Source organism: Bubalus bubalis, chromosome 24, assembly GCF_019923935.1.
Source record: "Bubalus bubalis isolate 160015118507 breed Murrah chromosome 24, NDDB_SH_1, whole genome shotgun sequence".
Taxonomy (NCBI): domain Eukaryota; kingdom Metazoa; phylum Chordata; class Mammalia; order Artiodactyla; family Bovidae; genus Bubalus; species Bubalus bubalis.
This window is the reverse complement of record NC_059180.1, coordinates 33,654,798-33,671,798: the sequence shown is the minus strand read 5'-3', so window position 1 is coordinate 33,671,798 and position 17,001 is coordinate 33,654,798. Positions and strand designations below refer to the sequence as shown.

At 46.5% G+C, this 17,001-nt stretch overlaps 1 protein-coding gene across 1 annotated transcript in view; it reads right to left on the bottom strand.

Moving 5' to 3' along the window:
* Positions 1-17,001, bottom strand: part of GRIN2A (glutamate ionotropic receptor NMDA type subunit 2A) — a 435,347-nt gene that overhangs the window by 40,952 nt on the left and 377,394 nt on the right. Inside the window, exon 11 of the mRNA XM_025275634.3 lies at positions 3,909-4,096. Coding sequence (XP_025131419.1) covers positions 3,909-4,096 — 188 coding nt within the window. The remainder of the gene's footprint in view (positions 1-3,908; positions 4,097-17,001) is intronic.

Here is a 17,001-nt window from a genome sequence, read left to right as displayed (position 1 = left end):
AAGTCCCCTTAAAGTAGGGGCTTCGCCACTTACTCACTAAGGGACTGATAAGCCCGCTGAGCTGCTGTTTCATTCTCCGTAAAATGATCATAGGCAATATTTAACTTTATAAAGTTGTGATGAATATTCAATTAAAGAACATATGTAACACATCCGGTGTGGTGATTGGCATATCCTATTCCCCAAATATGTTGCTATTTCATAAAAGATGCCGCAGAAGTTACAGCAGTGGTAGGTAGGTGTAGAGTTAGAACCGACAGATTTGACAGCTACCCATCATATTTAAAAGTCTCCTGTCAAATGAAATACATCCTGACACTAACCATTCATCCGTGTGTGTATGTATTCATCCAGTCCTTCAATGACCGGTTACTTGTTATGTTCAAGATTCTGTGGTTTTTACTGCTGGAAACGAGACCCTCGTCAGCGGGGTAGTTCACACCACGGGGAGGTGCTCAGGTGACCACCGTGGCAGACGGATGCTTCACTCCCCTGTGTATACACGCCTGTCGTCTGACTCCAAAACTCCTACAAGGCCGAGCATACTCCAGAGCAGCGGTCCCAACCTTTTTGGCACCAGGGACCGGTTTCACAGAAGACAATCTTTCTATGGATGGGGGGTGAGAAAGGGTTTCGGGATAACTCAAGCACATTAAATCTATTGCGCATTTTATTTCTATTATGATTACATCAGCTCCACCTCAGATCATCATTAGACCCCAGAGGTTGGCACCTGTGCTCCAGAGTATACTCTGGGTTTGGCCATAGGACTTGCTTCGGACAGAAGGGTGTTAGCAGATGTGAATGGGACAAAGCTAGCCAACAAGGACCTATTGTATAGCACAGGGAACTCTGCTCAATATTATGAAAGAAAGTCTTAGTTGCTCAGTCATCTCTGACTCTTGGCAACACCAAGAACTATAGCCCCCCAGGCTCCTCTGTCCATGGAACTCTCCAGGCAAGAATACTGGAGCGGGTTGCCATTCCCTTCTCCAGGGGATCTTCCCAACTCAGGGACCGATCTGGGGTCTCCTCACATTGCAGGCAGATTCTGAGCCACCAGGGAAGCCCAATCAATATTATGTAACAACCTAAATGGGAAAAGAATTCGAAAAAGAATAGACACATGTATCTGTAGAACTGAATCACTCTGCTATACACCTGAAATTAACAGAGCACTGCTGGTCCAACTATGTGCCGTGCTGCGCTCAGTCGCTTTAGTTGTGTCCGACTCTTTATGACCCCATGGACTGAAGCCCTCCAGGCTCCTCTGTCCATGGGATTCTGCAGGCCAGAATCCGGGAGTGGGTAGCCGTTCCCTCCCAACCCAAAGATCAAACCTAGATCTCCTGCGTTGTAGGCAGATTCTTTACCTTCTGAGACACCAAGGAAGCCCATGAATACTGGAATGGGTTGCCATGCCCTCTTCCAGGGGATCTTCCCGACCCAGGGATAGAACCCATGTCTCCAGCGGCTCCTGCACTGCAGGCAGGTTCTGCAACTATACTCCCATATAAAAGAAAAAAATTAAAAAAAGAAAGCTGAGACTTGAAATGTGCCCGCGCAGGTGGGTGTTTTCTCCTGTGCCTCCAACACAGCCAGGAAAAGAGCTTCTCCCAGCTAGCTGCTGCCCTTTCAGCCTGAGACCCAGAATAAACACGGAACAAGGACCACAGAGATGATCCCTGGGCTTGCGGCAGCAGGTGGAGCCACCATGGCCCAAGGCAAGCTTTCCCACTCCACCTGTGCTCCCACGAGCAAAATAAATGCCAAGTGTCATGTTCTTCCAAGATGTCACAGCAATAGCTGGGCAACACAGCTACAAGTCACTAAGACACAGCAGAGAACATGGGTGTTGATCTGAGAGAAAGGTATCAATGCCCTAGAGAGAATTCAAAGATTCAGATGCTCTCATTTGGGAGTTAAATATACCACATTTAGGTTTCTTGATGACACTGAGAACCTAAGGTTTAAATCTGGGAGTAGAGGGTGTAAGGCATTATGCCTTTTGCTCAAGTTTACACCAACCATACACACAAACCTCTGCCTCTTTCAACACTGTGTTTGGCCACAGTGGTGGACAGACCGTCCTCCCCAGCCCTGGACAAGAGCAGCATGTTTTGGCAAGTGTGCATGCTCAGTCGCTTCAGTTGTGTCCGACTCTTTGTGATCCTATGGATTGTAGCCCACCAGGCTCCTCTGTGCATGGGATTCTCCAGGCAAGAATACTGGAGTAGGTTGCCATCTCCCACTCCAGGGGATCTTCCTGACCCAGGGATCAAACCCAAGGTTCTTATATCGCCCTCATTGACAGGCGGGTTCTTTATTTCTAGTGCCACCTGGGAAGCCCTGTATTTTCTGGAACCATCTCCAAATATAGCCTCCGCCCATTCTTGAATGCAGCTTCTGACCTATGCCCTGAACTTTCGTTTCCTACTCATACTTACTCGTTTCTAGGGTTCACCTGCCATCTCTGCTGCTTTTGCTTTTCCTATCTCAGTGGTGGCAAATCCAAGGGCTCCAACGTGCCATTTGAGCCAGAACAGGATTCTAAAACCATGTCCTGGAGCAATGGGCTATGTTGAAATCCCCAACTAAAAGTAGAGATGCACAGAAGGAAATGCTGCTGGAGAGAGTCAGTCCAGTTAGCTGGAAGCTCCAGAAACACCCTCATTCCATTAGACTGCAAGCCCATGAGGGCGGAAATGGTCTTTTTTCAGGATAGGCAGCCAAGGGTGGATTGTAGTGGAAACCCATGGGGTTTCTGCTAACTCTTCCCTGTATAGCGATCACCTCTCCTTCATCTCCCCATAGGAAAACAGTAGGCGCTGGTCGTGTTAGGACAACATAACCCTACCTTTTATTCACTCCTGAGGGGTCCAGGAAAGAGCCTTTGACCCAAAATTGACCAGGAATCCTTCCTCTGGAATTTGAAGTTTAGAATTTGGAAAATAGAGACTGGGACTTATTACAGCCTAGTTGTGTGATGTCACTGCTCTAGAAATAGTGATGGACAGAGGAGCCTGGTGTGCTGTGCAGGGGGTCTCAAAGATTTGGACACTGAGCATGACTGTGTTCAGAGACTTAGCAACTGAACAACAAGTGCTCTAGAGCAGAGCTTTCCCCCTTAACCCTGATACTATAAACATGTGAAAGTCAAAGCTGCTCAGTTGTGTCCAACCCTTTGTGACCCCATGGACTATAGTTCACCAGGCTCCTCTGTCCATGGGACTCTCCAGGCAAGAAGAATGGAGTGGGTCGCCATGTCCTCCTCCAGGGGATCTTCCCGACCCAGGGATTGAACCTGGGTCCCCTGTGTTGCAGGCAGATTCTTTACTGTATGCTTGGGGTCAGATAATTCTGTGTTTTGAGATTTTTTTTTGCGGGGGGTGGGGGGCAGGGGGGGGGCTGTCCTGGGCATTGAAAGATGCCAGCACCCTCACCCCTGGCCTCTACCCACCAAATGCTGATATCAAATAACCTCCTTGTCATGACAATCAAAAATATCTCCAGACGCAGCCAAATATCCCCCAGGGGATGAAATCCCTGCCCCACACTGAGAAGCACTCCTTCAGAGAGAGGACCCATGAATTACTGCTGCTGAGGCCCCAGGCCTGCCCTGGTTCCTGTTTTTCCCTCTGAACCTATTTGCTCAACTCTTTCCTAAATTCACTGAGATAGACACTTCTGCATCCTTAAAATAAACTCCTTTTAATTGACTTAGCTGTCTGTAATTGGTTTCCATTATAAGCAACCTAAAGAACCATGGTACCATGTGGTCAGCACTCAGTAAATACTTACAATGAGTTAAGTCATTACCCAAAGATCCACTGGAAAGCCAGTTAGGAAGCAGAGAGTGTGAGGGTCTCCAGTCCCCTGGAAGTAGGGGAAGTCAACCAGAGTCTTACCATCACCCACAAACTGGAGCAGGGCCAGGTCAATCTGCCTCTTCCACGGCGAACCCTTCTGGAGGGCGATCCCGTAACCAGTGGTAGCAAAGATGTACCCACTCCCAATGGTCACCAGCTTGCAGCCTTCGTCCCTCCCAGCCTTGTAATTCAAGACGGCAGCGTCGTAGATGAAAGCGTCCAGTTTCCTGCAACGACAAGAAGCCAGGGAGTCAAGGCGATGGTGAGGTACCATCTTGGGGCCCATCTCCCAAGGCCTGATCCAGCATCACACACTTCCCTATCACCCAGGAGATGACTCATCACTGCTCCGTCCTGTCATCAGAAAAGGATCTATTTTTAATGAGGAGATAAAAGCCAAAACCTTTTCTCCCTGAGTTACAAGAGGCAGCTAAATAAAGACATGAAGAATCCTTATGCCCAAGTGAGTAAACAGTTGATTTCGCTGGTTGCTAAGTGTTTGCCATCAGCACTCCCAACAGTGTAGAACGGTGGCCTATTTAGAGAGGTTTGCATTGGAAACAAACCATTAACGGACAGGAGATTTGATGGCTGCGTGTAGGAAGCAGAGCGACTAAACAGGAATGATGTCCTTTCCTGTCCAAAGAGATATGTTTACTATTCATTTGTATTACAAATATTATTATATCATAATTTTTAGAAGCCCAAATAATGTAGAAAATATTAAGAGTACAGTTAAAATTGCCTATAATTCTGTAACTCAGAGGCAACCTCTGTTAATGTATTTGCGAACAAACTTCCGAATTTTGTATGCATTTGTACATACACACACACATACACACATCTTTGAAAACAGGGGCTGGTAACTTCTTTTGTAAAGACACTATAATAAATAGTTTAGGCTTAGTGTCTGATGCAACTACTCAACTCTCCTGCTGTGGCATGTTATAGGCTGAATTGTGCTTTCTCAAAATTCATATGTTGAAGTCCTAAGCCTCAGTATCTCTGAATATGAGCTTATTTGGAGATGGGGTCATTGCAGATGTGATTAATTAAGGCGAGGTCATACTGGAGCAAGGTGGGCTCCTAACCCAATACCACTGGTGTCCTGATAAAAAGAAGGAATTTGGAGAGAACGAACTTATGTTGCCAGGGGGAAGAATGGGGAAAAGGGATAGTCAGGGAGTTTGGAATGTGTATGTACACACTGCTCTATTTTAAGTGAATAGCCAACAAGGACCTACAGTATAGCACAGGGAACTCTGCTCGATGTTACGTGGCAGCCTGGATGGGAGGGGAGTTTGGGGAAGAATGTGTGTCAGAGGTTCAGTTGTGTTGGACTTTTTGCAACCCCATGGACTGTAGCCCACCAGGCTCCTCTGTCCACAGGATTTCCCAGGAAAGAACACTGGAGTGGGTTCTCATTCCCTTCTCCAGGGGCTCCTCCCAATGTAGGGATCTGAACCCTGCATTGAGGGTGGATTCTTTACCATCTGAGCCAGCAGGGGAGAATCAGTTCAGTCAGTTAAGTCGCTCAGTTGTGTCTGACTCTTTGTGACCCCATGAATCGCGGCACACCAGGCCTCCCTGTCCATCACCAACTCCCGGAGTTCACTCAAACTCATGTCCATCGAGTCGGTGATGCCATCCAGCCATCTCATCCTCTGTCGTCCCCTTCTCCTCCTGCCCCCAACCCCTCCCAGCATCAGGGGCTTTTCCAATGAGTCAACTCTTTGCATGAGGTGGCCAAAGTACTGGAGTTTCAGCTTCAGCATCAGTCCTTCCAATGAACACCCAGGGGAGAATAGATATATGTATACGTATGGCTGAGTCCCTGGCTATCCACCTGAAACTATTACAATATCATTAATCGGTTAGACCCCAGTACAAAATAAAAAGTTTTTCAAAAGTAAAAAGAAGGAATCTGGATGCAGACGTGCTCACAGGGAGACTGTCAAGGGAAGGTGGGAATTATGCTGCCACAAGCCTAGGAACCACCAGGGGCCAGAAGACCCTTCTGGTGTCTTCAGAGGGGCCACAGCCCTATGGACAACCTTGATCTTGTCCTTCCAGCCTCCAGAAATACGAGACAAAAAAAATTCCTATTGCTTCCTATTGCTAAGCTTCTCAGTTTGTGATGCTTTGTTATCAAAATCCTAGGAAATTATGCATAGTATGAGAGCAGCCATCGATAACACATAAATGAAGGAGTTCAACTCTGTCCCAATAAAAGGTTATTTACACGAAATAGCCTGGCCCACGGGACATTAGTTTGCCAACACTGTTTCAGTCTCCAAAATATAATGATGCCATGCAAACCATCTTCCCGATGGCTTTCTTTTCTTATTTCATCCCACACATAGTGAATGTGCTTCTATGTCAGTAAACAGAGCACTCTTTTTAATTTTTTGGTACATTTATTTTTATTGAGGTATAACTTATATGACATAAAGCGCTAGATAAATTTTTACATACGTGTACATCCTTGAAATCATCACACAGATCAAGAAAGAAAACAACATCACCATCATCTCAAAAGTTCTGTTCGTCTCTCCCGGTCAGCACCCTCCAAAAGGCAAGCATCCAGTAACCCTCTCAAAGATATCGTTGCTGCTGTTTAGTTGCTAAGTCGAGTACGGCTCTTTCTGACCCTATGGACTGCAGCACACCAGGCTCCTCTGTCCTCCACTGTCTCCCGAAGATTGCTCAAATTTACGTCCATTGAGTCTATGGACTCAGTGTTATCTAACCATCTCATCCTCTGCCGGCCTCTTCTTTTGCCTTTGATCTTTCCCAGCATCAGGGTCTTTTCCAATGAGTCGGCTCTTTGCATCAGGTGGCCAGAGTATTGGAGCTTCAGCATCAGCCCTTCCAATGAATATTCAGGGTTGATTTCCTTTAGGATGGACTGGTTTGATCGCCTTGCTGTCCAAGGACACTCAAGGTTCTTCTCCAACACCACAATTCAAAAGCATCAATTCTTTGGTATCCAGCCCTCTTTATGGACCAACTCTCACATCTGTACATGACTACTGGAAAAACCATAGCTTTGACCACATGGACCTTTATTGGCCAAGTGATGTCTTTGCATTTCAATACCCTGTCTAGATTTTGTTGTGGACCACATTTTATCAGAACTCTTCACAGCAGAAGGACTGATGTTGAAGCTGAAACTCCAATACTTTGACCACCTGATGCGAAGAACTGACTCATTTGAAAAAACCCTGATGCTGGGAAAGATTGAAGGCAGGAGGAGAAGGGGATGACAGAGGATGAGATGGTTGGATGGCATCACCGACTCAATGGACATGAGTTTGGGTGAACTCTGGGAGTTGGTGATAGACAGGGAGACTCAGAGTGCTATGTATGGTCCATAGGGTCGCAAAGAGTCGGACAAGACTGAGCGACTGAACTGAACTGAACTTCACTGTGACCCATCCATCTTGGGTGGCCCTTCATGGCATGGCTTATGGCTTCTTTGAGTTACACAAGCCCCTTCACCATGACAAGGCTGTGATTCATGAAGGGGTTCAAAGACATGGCTGTGCCTAATTCATGAGCTACATACCTATGAGTGGGCATGTATGTTGCTTCCTATTTTTTAGGTTATTTAAGAAGGCAGATTCATGTTGATATATGGCAAAACCAATACAATATTGTAAAGTTAAAAAAAAAAAAGAAGGCTGAAATGATCAATCACCCTTGAAAACAGCGACAGAGGTATAAACTCTAAAGTAATAAGAAAAGTCAGTTGAGGAGTGCTCAACTTCCTGACACTTTTTCAGCTTTACTGCCCTTCTCTCCTTAACAAGAAGACATAAAACAGTGAAGCAAAGAAAAATGAAAGTGGCAGCAAGAGCATGTAAAATGCTGCATCCTTCCAGAGACAACTGCTGAAGGGCTCCCTGTGGGAACAAAACTATTTGGAAGGTTTACAGCTATGTTCTTCATTTTAATTTTTTTGTTTCTTTAATGGCTAGAGATGGGGCCAAACTACAGGATGTGTCTCGCCAACAGACTCTGAAGCTTTCATCTCAGGACTGTAGGGTTGGCGACTCAGCTTTATTCTCTGAGACTATTAAAAGGGCATCAGATGATCCAAGTGGAAGAGTGGGAAAAACTGGGTGTTGTCAATGGTGATGATGAACACAACTGACAAGCCAAGAGGAAACAGCCTTTCTGGAGAGCCAGCCATGCTACTGTGGTTCGGTCGCTCAGTCGTGTCCGACTCTGTGACCCCATGGACTGCAGCACGCCAGGCTTCCCTGTCCACCATCTTCCAGAGTTTGCTCAAACTCATGTCCATTGAGCCAATGATGTCATTCAAACATCTCATCGTCTGTTTCCCCCTTCTCCTCCTGCCCTCAATCTTTCCCAGCATCAGAGTCTTTTCTAATGAGTTGGCTTCTCCCATCAGGTGGCCAGAGTATTGGAGTTTCAGCTTCAGGATCAGTCCTTCCAATGAATATTCAGGGTGGATTTCCTTTAGGATTGACTGGTTTGATCTCCTTGCAGTCCAAGGGACTCACTCTCAAGAGTTCACCAACACCACAGTTTGAAAGCATCAATTCTTCACTGCTCAGCCTTCTTTATGGTCCAGAACGTGGACCATACAGTCCAACTCTCACATCCGCACATGACTACTGGGAAAACCATAGCTTTGACTATATGGACCTTTGTCAGAAAAGTAATGTCTCTGCTTTTTAATATTCTGTCTAGTTTTGTCATGGCTTTTCTTCCAAGGAGCATGTGTCTTTTAATTTCATGGCTGCAGTCACCATCTGCAGTGATTTTGGAGCCCAAGAAAATAAACTCTGCCTCTGTTTCCCCATATATTTGCCATGAATTGATGGAACCAGGTGCCATGATCTTAGTTTTTTGAAAGTTGAGATTTAAGCCAACTTTTTCACTCTCCTCTTTCACCTTTATCAAGAGGCTCTTTAGTTCCTCTTTACTTTCTATCATAAGGGTGGTGTCATCTGTGTATCTGAAGTTATTGATATTTCTCCTGGCAATCTTGATTCCAGCTTGTCCTTCATCCAACCCAGTACATCCAACAATGATGTACTCATTTCCCAATTTTGAGCCAGTCTATTGTTTCATGTCCAGTTCTAACTGTTGCTTCTTGACCTGCATACAGGTTTCTCTGAGACCCATGGACGTTGTGGGGGTGGGGGGTGTAGTTGTTAAAGGTTGATTTGTGCATGATGGCAGGAGGGCATGTGACAAGAGCCATGGAGGAACAGGTGGAAGGGATCCATGTTCTTTGTCTACATTTGGATGAAAGGATCACTTCAGGAAAGTCACTTCCTTCTTTTGCACTGCTGGTTTGTCATCTGTGAGATGAGGTTGACATTGTGGAACTGTGGAATTCTACAATTCTGAAGCCTGAGTCATCTCTGTCACTCTGAATAGGGAAACTGAGACTTAGGATAACATGTGTCCTGGGGTCTTTGGGACAAACGGATGGCATGTGTCATCTTAAATGAAGGTGGAATGCTTGCAACTCCAACGCTTTATGTTGCCATGGGGATGCTAAGAACCTGGGTTTTATTGAAACTTTCTAAGACTCACCCATCTCTCTGACCTCAATTCCTCAAAAAGCAAACACAAATAAACGCCTAGGTGTGTACAAGGGTATTCATATTAAGGCCATTTGTTGGTATTCACAGGGTGAAAGTCCTCCCCATCCTACTAACCCACCACATGCTGATACATTTCTGGAATGGAAATTAAATCTGTACCTGGCCCCCGTATGAGAGCTGTCCAAGAGCAGTTTAAATTTGTATTTTATGGAGAGGCACAGATTTCTGCAAATCATTACCATATTTCATGACAAGTCTTGAGCTGAGCAAAAAACAGCTGGATAAGCGCAAAGAAAAAGGGGAAGTTTACTTGGAAAACGAAGCTTGCAAAAGCAAGATATCATCAAGTCAGAGGGAGGACACCTGCAAAAGACACAGTTAATTCTGAGCAAAGTGATCACACGTGGGCACCTCTGGGTGGACTGGCACCGGTACCCTTAGAGGGGTATGGCCAGGAAGACTCTCTGTGGTCTCAGGGCCACGTCAGAACCAAAGTGAGGACAACAGGTGAAGGAAGCCACAGGGCTACATGACTTTGATTTCTGTCCCTCATGTAGGATTCTAGAGAGCTGGAGTCTAAGTGCATTGGTCACAGATACCTGCATGTTCAACAACATCTGAGGGCTTACACAGTACCCCCGACAGACATGGCCATTGTTTGTACAACGCTCGAAAAAAGTGCACAGTTATTTTACATGCATTGTCCCAGTGGGGCCTCATAAATGCCCAGTACGGAGATTTATTATTATTATTTATTTTATTTTCTTGTGTTGTTTATGAGCAGATGAGATTGCGAGATGCTAAGGAATTGTAGTGCTGGAGAAAACCTGAGAGTCCTCTGGACAGCAAGGAGATCAAACCAGTCAGTTCTAAGGGAAATCAACCCTGAATATTCACCAGAAGGACTGATGCTGAAGCTGAACCTCCAATATTTTGGACACCTGATGGGAAGAGCTGACTCATTGGAAAAGACCCCGATGCTGGGAAAGAATGAAGGCAGAAGGAGAAAGGGGGAGCAGAAGATGAGATGGTTGGATGGCATCACCGACTCAATGGACATGAACTTGGGTGAACTATGGGGGATGGTGAGGGACAGGGAGACCTGGCATGCTGCAGTCCACGGGGTCACAAAGAGTGGGACACAGCTTAGTGACTGAACAACAATGAAAGCCTGCCTGAAGCTCACCAGCAGTATTTCCAAACTTTGTACAGGAAGTTCCCTACAAAGGAACCTTCAAGTTACGAACTTTCAAAGATGCTAATATGCATTCCATCAATGTTAAGCGCGAGTGAAATCACGGCTTACCCTCCATCTCCTCTTGCTGAATATCCTTCAGCTTCCCCATCTCTCACCTCCTTTCTCCCCTCCAGTCAGCGACTCTTCTTGCCTGTTCGCTCCATGCCAGCCCCTGTATGCCAGCCCTGTTGTACTGAACTACTGTACTTTTAAGGTACTGTACTGTAACATTAAAAATGCTTTCTCTATTTTTTGTGCCTGTTTTTTAATGTATTATTTGCATGAATGTAATATAAACCTATTATTGTACAGTACAATATAGCTGACTGTGTTAGTTGGGTGCCTAAGCTAACTCTGTTGGACTCAGGAACAAATTGGACTTACGAACGCACTCTCGGAATGGAACTCAGTTGTACGTAGGGGACTTACTGCACGCACACTGTTATAGCAGCACTGTCCAGAACTTTCTACAGTGATGGAAAGACTCCATATCTGTGCTATGGCTATCGAGCACTTCACATGTAGTTAGTGCAACTGAGGACCCGAGGTGTCCATTTTATTTCTTTTCATTAAATCATATTCCAGTATAAATGGCCACACGAGGTTGGGGGCTTCAGAAGTGGCTCCCAGTGGGTGGGGGAGGCGGGGCCCTGCCTCTCCTGGCTCCGACTCAGAGACCTGTGCCTTTGATCTCCTTCCCACTGAAGGAAAATGTTCCCATTGTTAAAAAGAAAAGATGTAAAACTCGCTGACGTCCTCCAACTAGGGCTTTGTGGTCAAAGCCTTTGAACAAGGCCCCTGTGTTTCTCAGCCTCCTTCTTCTCCCTGTAAAGCGGGGCAGACGCGAGCTGCCCTCCGAGGGCCACTGGGAATAAAGGGAGGTTATGTAAGGAGATGTGTATGCAGGGCCCGCACTGATGGATCCCTCTGCATTCAGATTTTCCAGCAGAGGGGCTTACAACATTCATGCATTGTGCGGGACAAACCCGGTCCTGAATACTTTATAGACATTATCTTGTTTCACTTACTTCTTCTAACGGAGTAAAGTTGGATGCACGCCTGCCATCCCTGTGGAACGAGGAAACGGAGGCCCTGAGAGGTAAAGTGAGGGACATGGCAGGCCAGCTTATGTAAGTGTCAGACGGCACTTGGGCTTAACACAGCGTGACGACAAAGGCCACAGACATAACCACCGGGACCATGTTATCCACAGACCGTGGAGTAAACAGAAGTAGCTCTGCCTCTTACTTATGAAATTCAGCCTGGGGTTACAGCTCGACGTGAGGCCCACCGTGATGAAAAAAGGGAAAGGATCAGATCAGAGCCATCGGGGTTTTAAAAGATCTGGTGGCTTGTTCAGTTTCGTCTGTCTCTTTCCCAGGAGATGCTCAGCCATGTGTGGTCTGGTGTCACCTCCAGAGGAGACATCTCTTGCCCTCAACACATCTTAACCCTACTTGTTTGGGAGTCATTTAGGCATGGATAGCCATAGCTTCTTGTTGAGGGTGGAGCGTCAGAAAGAGAAGCCCAACTGAGACCAAAAGCGCTGGGGGGATTGGCACTGCGATGGTGGGTGAGAGAAAGGCATGTTAGGCTGCAGTGTGGTAACTGGCAGCTCTGGGGATGAAACAACATGGACATTAGACGCGGGCACTGCACGAAGAACCCCTCAGAACTCAGAGCCGTGGCTGGAAACCTCAGGCCTCACAGGGAGGAGCCGGTGATGTTTTCCTGCTTGGTGTTTTCTTCTCTTGCTTTTTTTTTTCATTTCTTAATGTACTCATTTACTTATTTTTGTGGTGGGTCTTTGTTGCTGCGCAGGCTTTGCTCTAGTTCTGGTGAGCAGGAGCTACGCTTTGCTGCGGTGCACGGGCTTCTCATTGCAGTGGCTTCTCTCGTTGCAGAGCACAGGCGCCAGGGCATGCGGCTTTCAGCAGTTGCCGCACGTGGGCTCAGAAGTTGTGGTTCCCAACTCTAGAGCGCGGGCTCAGTAGTTGAGCAGGCTTAGTTGTTCCGCAGCACATGGGATCTTCCCGGACAAGGGATCAAACCTGTGTCTCCTGCGTTGGCAGGCAGATTCTTTACCACTGAGCTACCAGGGAAGCCTCTCATCTCCTGCTTTTAAAGTGGAGATGTCTACGGCCCTGCCATCCCAGCTCCTGCCGATCCACACGGCTGTCACTGGCTCAGTGCTTCTCCCACTTAGGGGCGGGGGAGGCTCACAGATCCCATCTGAGAACCATGATGGGGACAGAGTGCCTGCCAGGCCCACCTCTGCTCCCTACAGAAGGGTGAGCTCTTCTCCAAACATTTGTGACAAATGAACCGACACCTCGGCTCACCAGTGCAAGGGCTGGAACACAACCAGCGCCTGAAAAGTCATGCTGTGCGGTGCTGGCTGTGTGACATCCCCACCCCCCACCAGGCATCACCGAGGCCGCATGGGTGCTGTCATCCTCTCCCCATCACCTGCGGTCCTCAAGGAAAGCAAATGATTAAAAAGGACAGTGATTCCGAACGAGAGAGGGAAATAAGACCTCCTCTCTGCAAATCTGCAAAGAGCAAAGGAGGACTCTCACGTGTGTCCCATGCTACTTTCACCCAGCAGCTTCCTGCTGCATTTTTGATAGCTTTGCAGAGTGGCTGCGGCTTTCTCCAGTGTGTAGATCTGACCCTGTTACTTCAGCGGGTCTCTCTTGTAGCTGTACGATGGTCTGAATGTTCACTCCTTGCCCTAAGACTGTCTGCCGGCCAAGCAGACTTCCCCTTGCAAAGGCGGAGACTGTGGCCTCCAGTCACCGCATGGCTCCTTTGGGGAAAGGGGCTTGTATCGTCAAGGGGCTTGACATTTCCTCATCAAAAGTTTCCGGTTTTAGCTCATCATCTCCTTGTGCATGTTTTCAGAGGCTCTCTGGGGGGTCTCAGCACATTTAAAGGCTAATTATATAGTTAAAGTTAATTATTCATTCATTAACATTCAAAAAGTCTTTAACTTAGACAACTGACTTGTTCTGATGAATTAATGGAACCAAAACGTGTGTGTATGTGTGTTGTGTGTGTGTATGTTTTGGAGGTCTGGTGCAAAGCGTTAGTGAGACCTGAGCATCTCTTGGATGATAGCTGGTTGTATTTTAGGGTGGGGGTGCTCATCAAAGCCTTGTTAGGAAGAGGAGCATGGCAGTCAGCAGTTCAGGCAGGTCAGGAGGAAGAATGTGGGACAGTGGAGGGGGTTCAGGTGTACCTCGGCCAGCGCTACGGATGAGAGCCGGTCATGGGACCTCTCTGAGCTTTGGTTTTCTCATCTGTAAGATAGGGTAATAGCAGCTCTTTCATGGGACTGGATAGTTCTTGTTTAGTTGCTCAGTTGTGTATAAATCTTTATGACCCCATGGACCATAGCACGCCAGGCCTCCCTGTCCTTCACCATCTCCCCAAGTTTGCTCAAACTCATGTACATTGAGTCGATGATGCCATCCAACCATCTCATCCTCTGGTGTCCCCTTCTCCTCCTCCCCTCAATCTTTCCCAGCATCAAGGTCTTTTCCAATGAGTCAGCTCTTTGCATCAGGAGACCAAAGTATTGGAGCTTCAGCATCAGTCCTTCCAATGAATATGCAGGGTTGATTTCCTTGGATACTGGATGGAAGAAAATGGGAGTGAAGGTGTTTTGGAAATTGTGTCTCCTGGTACAAATCCAGGGGATGGCTGGGGCAGGGGTGACATCAGTGAGCAGAGAAGCCATGGTGTGCAGATCACCATCAAAGCATCCAGACTCAGCACTACCGGTGGGTGAGGCACATTCACGGGCCCAAGAAGAGGTACCCTTGATACATGACAGCCTTTGGAAGTATCTGCTTGGGCAAGGGACACTCCATACATACAGAGACTGTACCTGCCATCAGCATGGGATGGTCTGAAATAGATTTTTGGAAAATGACCCAGAGTCACATTTTGAAGGTTATGTGTACAAACTTTGAAGTCAGAATTATACCAACCCTGATGCCTTTTCACTAAGGTAGCATTTTTCAGAGCAAACTCCATTAAGCTAATTTAATTCCTAGATTAATGCCTCGTGTAGCATAGTTGAATTATTTCCAATTTTTTTTTTTGGAAACTATTTTCACTGGGATCAACTCCTTTGTGTTGCAATTTTACAAGGATTTGATTAATTTATCAGTGTTTGGACCGTAACAAATTTTACTAATTTATAACTTCTGCCATCTTGAGCTTTCTCTAATGGGGATGGTGGCCATCAAGTCCAATTCTCCTGGGTCAAAATTGCACAGAGAGGCAAAATTGGCCAAGAAGATTTGAGTCATTTATGGATTTGCAGTCAATAACAAATTTCACCCTGTGTGCTTTTTGCTGCTGTCAGTTTAATTTGTGTTGATTAATTCTTCCAGGAATATTCACTGTGAATTGGGTAAAAAACACGGATGGTGACTATTTATTTTTTAACTGAGAACATTCTGAGCAGTATTGTAAGATTAAGACAGAGAGAGGCAGAGAAGGAGGGAGAAAACAAGGGAGGGGAAAAATACATATGGAAGCAGGCACCAAGGAAAATGGGAAGACGGAGAGAAGAAGACAGGAAAGAACAGCAAAGAGAGTGAGGGAGAGAGACGGAGGAGGAGAAAGTGGTTAAGGCAGAGAGGGAGAGAGTGAAAAGAGGGAGACAGACTTACAAGAAGAGACTCAGAGATGAGAGTGAGGGAGAAAGGGAGGTCATGAGAGGGGAAAGAGAGAGAAAGAAGAAGGAAGGGAGCAAACCAGGAGGGAAGGAAAGGAGGAGGGGAGAAAGAGGAGGAGGGAGTTCAGTTCAGTTCAGTCGCTCAGTCGTGTCTGACTCTTTGAGACCCCACGGACTACGGCATGCCAGACCTCCCTGTCCATCACCAACTCCTGGAGTTGACTCAAACTCATCTCCACTGAGTCAAAGATGCCATCCAACCATCTCATCCTCTGTTGTCCCCTTCTTCTCCCTCCCTCAATCTTTCCCAGCGTCAGGGTCTTTTCAAATGAATCAGCTCTTCGCATCAGGTGGCCAAAGTATTAGAGTTTCAGCTTCAACATCAGTCCTTCCAATGAACACTCAGGACTGATCTCTTTTAGGATGGACTGGTTGGATCTCCTTGCAGTCCAAGGGACTCTCAAGAGTCTTCTCGAAGGAGGGAGAGAGGGTGGAGAAAGGGAGAAACAGCGGAAAGGAAACAGGGCAAACAGTTTGCCTACTAACAACCTCAAAAACAGGACAAGGTTAACATGACACAGCAAACCCCCCTTCTTCATTACTGCTGAATTTAACAAACTAACATTATCCAAGATGTTGCTAGATCATGTACTGCTACCTTTTGATTTTTCAAGAGAGAAAACCAAAGCCCAGAGGAGGTCTCTGCCCTGGGTGTCCCACAGCATCAGAGCTTCCAGACCCGTCTACCACCTGCCAAAGCAATGTGCCTTCAGGGCAAGGCTGTCACCAGCTTCCCGAATCAGAGCACCTGTCCTCGAGTTGGGTATGGAGTCAGAGAAGCACCGCTGTGGGGCGTTGGGTGAGTCTGTGCTCAGACCTAAGCCTTGACTTCCCCGTCTGACCAGAAGGAAAACAATCTCTTCCAGTGGTTGTACTCTGATTGAAGGAAGGAATGGAGGTAAATTTGCTTGAGGGATTATAAAGCGCTATGCAAATGCTATTCTTTCTTCACGCTACTGCTCATGCTCTGACCCAGGAAAAGTATTGATTCCTGCCGACATGTCAATCTTTTATGGAGTTTCTTAGTAGATATTCTTCAAGGGTTGGGATCAGAGTAACTCAACTACTGCAAAAGTTCCATGGTGCACAGCGCATTATTTAAAACGCTCATATTACAAAGAATGCTTTCTGTTACAGACGTTTCCTGAATGTTTGCTGTGTGCCAAACACTGCTCTCTGTCTGCCTGTCTCATTGAATCCTTACAGCAGTTCTAAGTGCAAGTTCCTAAGTTATGGTTCCCAGGTGAATGAATCATAGTTAGCATTATTTTATAAACAAAAACCCTGAGGTCTAGGAAGTTAATTAGCTTGTCTAAAGTCCCACAGCTGACCGTCAGCAGAGAGGGAATTCGAATCCAGGATGCTTGGCTCTTAAGCATCACCACACACTCCTGGTAGAGACGGTGATCCTGCTGAACTTGTCACATACCAGGACTGAAAGACAGGGACTCTCAAAGGCCAGAAAATATATGACAGTGAGAGACTGGGGAAAGAATCAATGAAACCCTATTATGTGTCTGATACAGTGCCGGGAATTTTCCCTAAGTCAATTCATTCAAT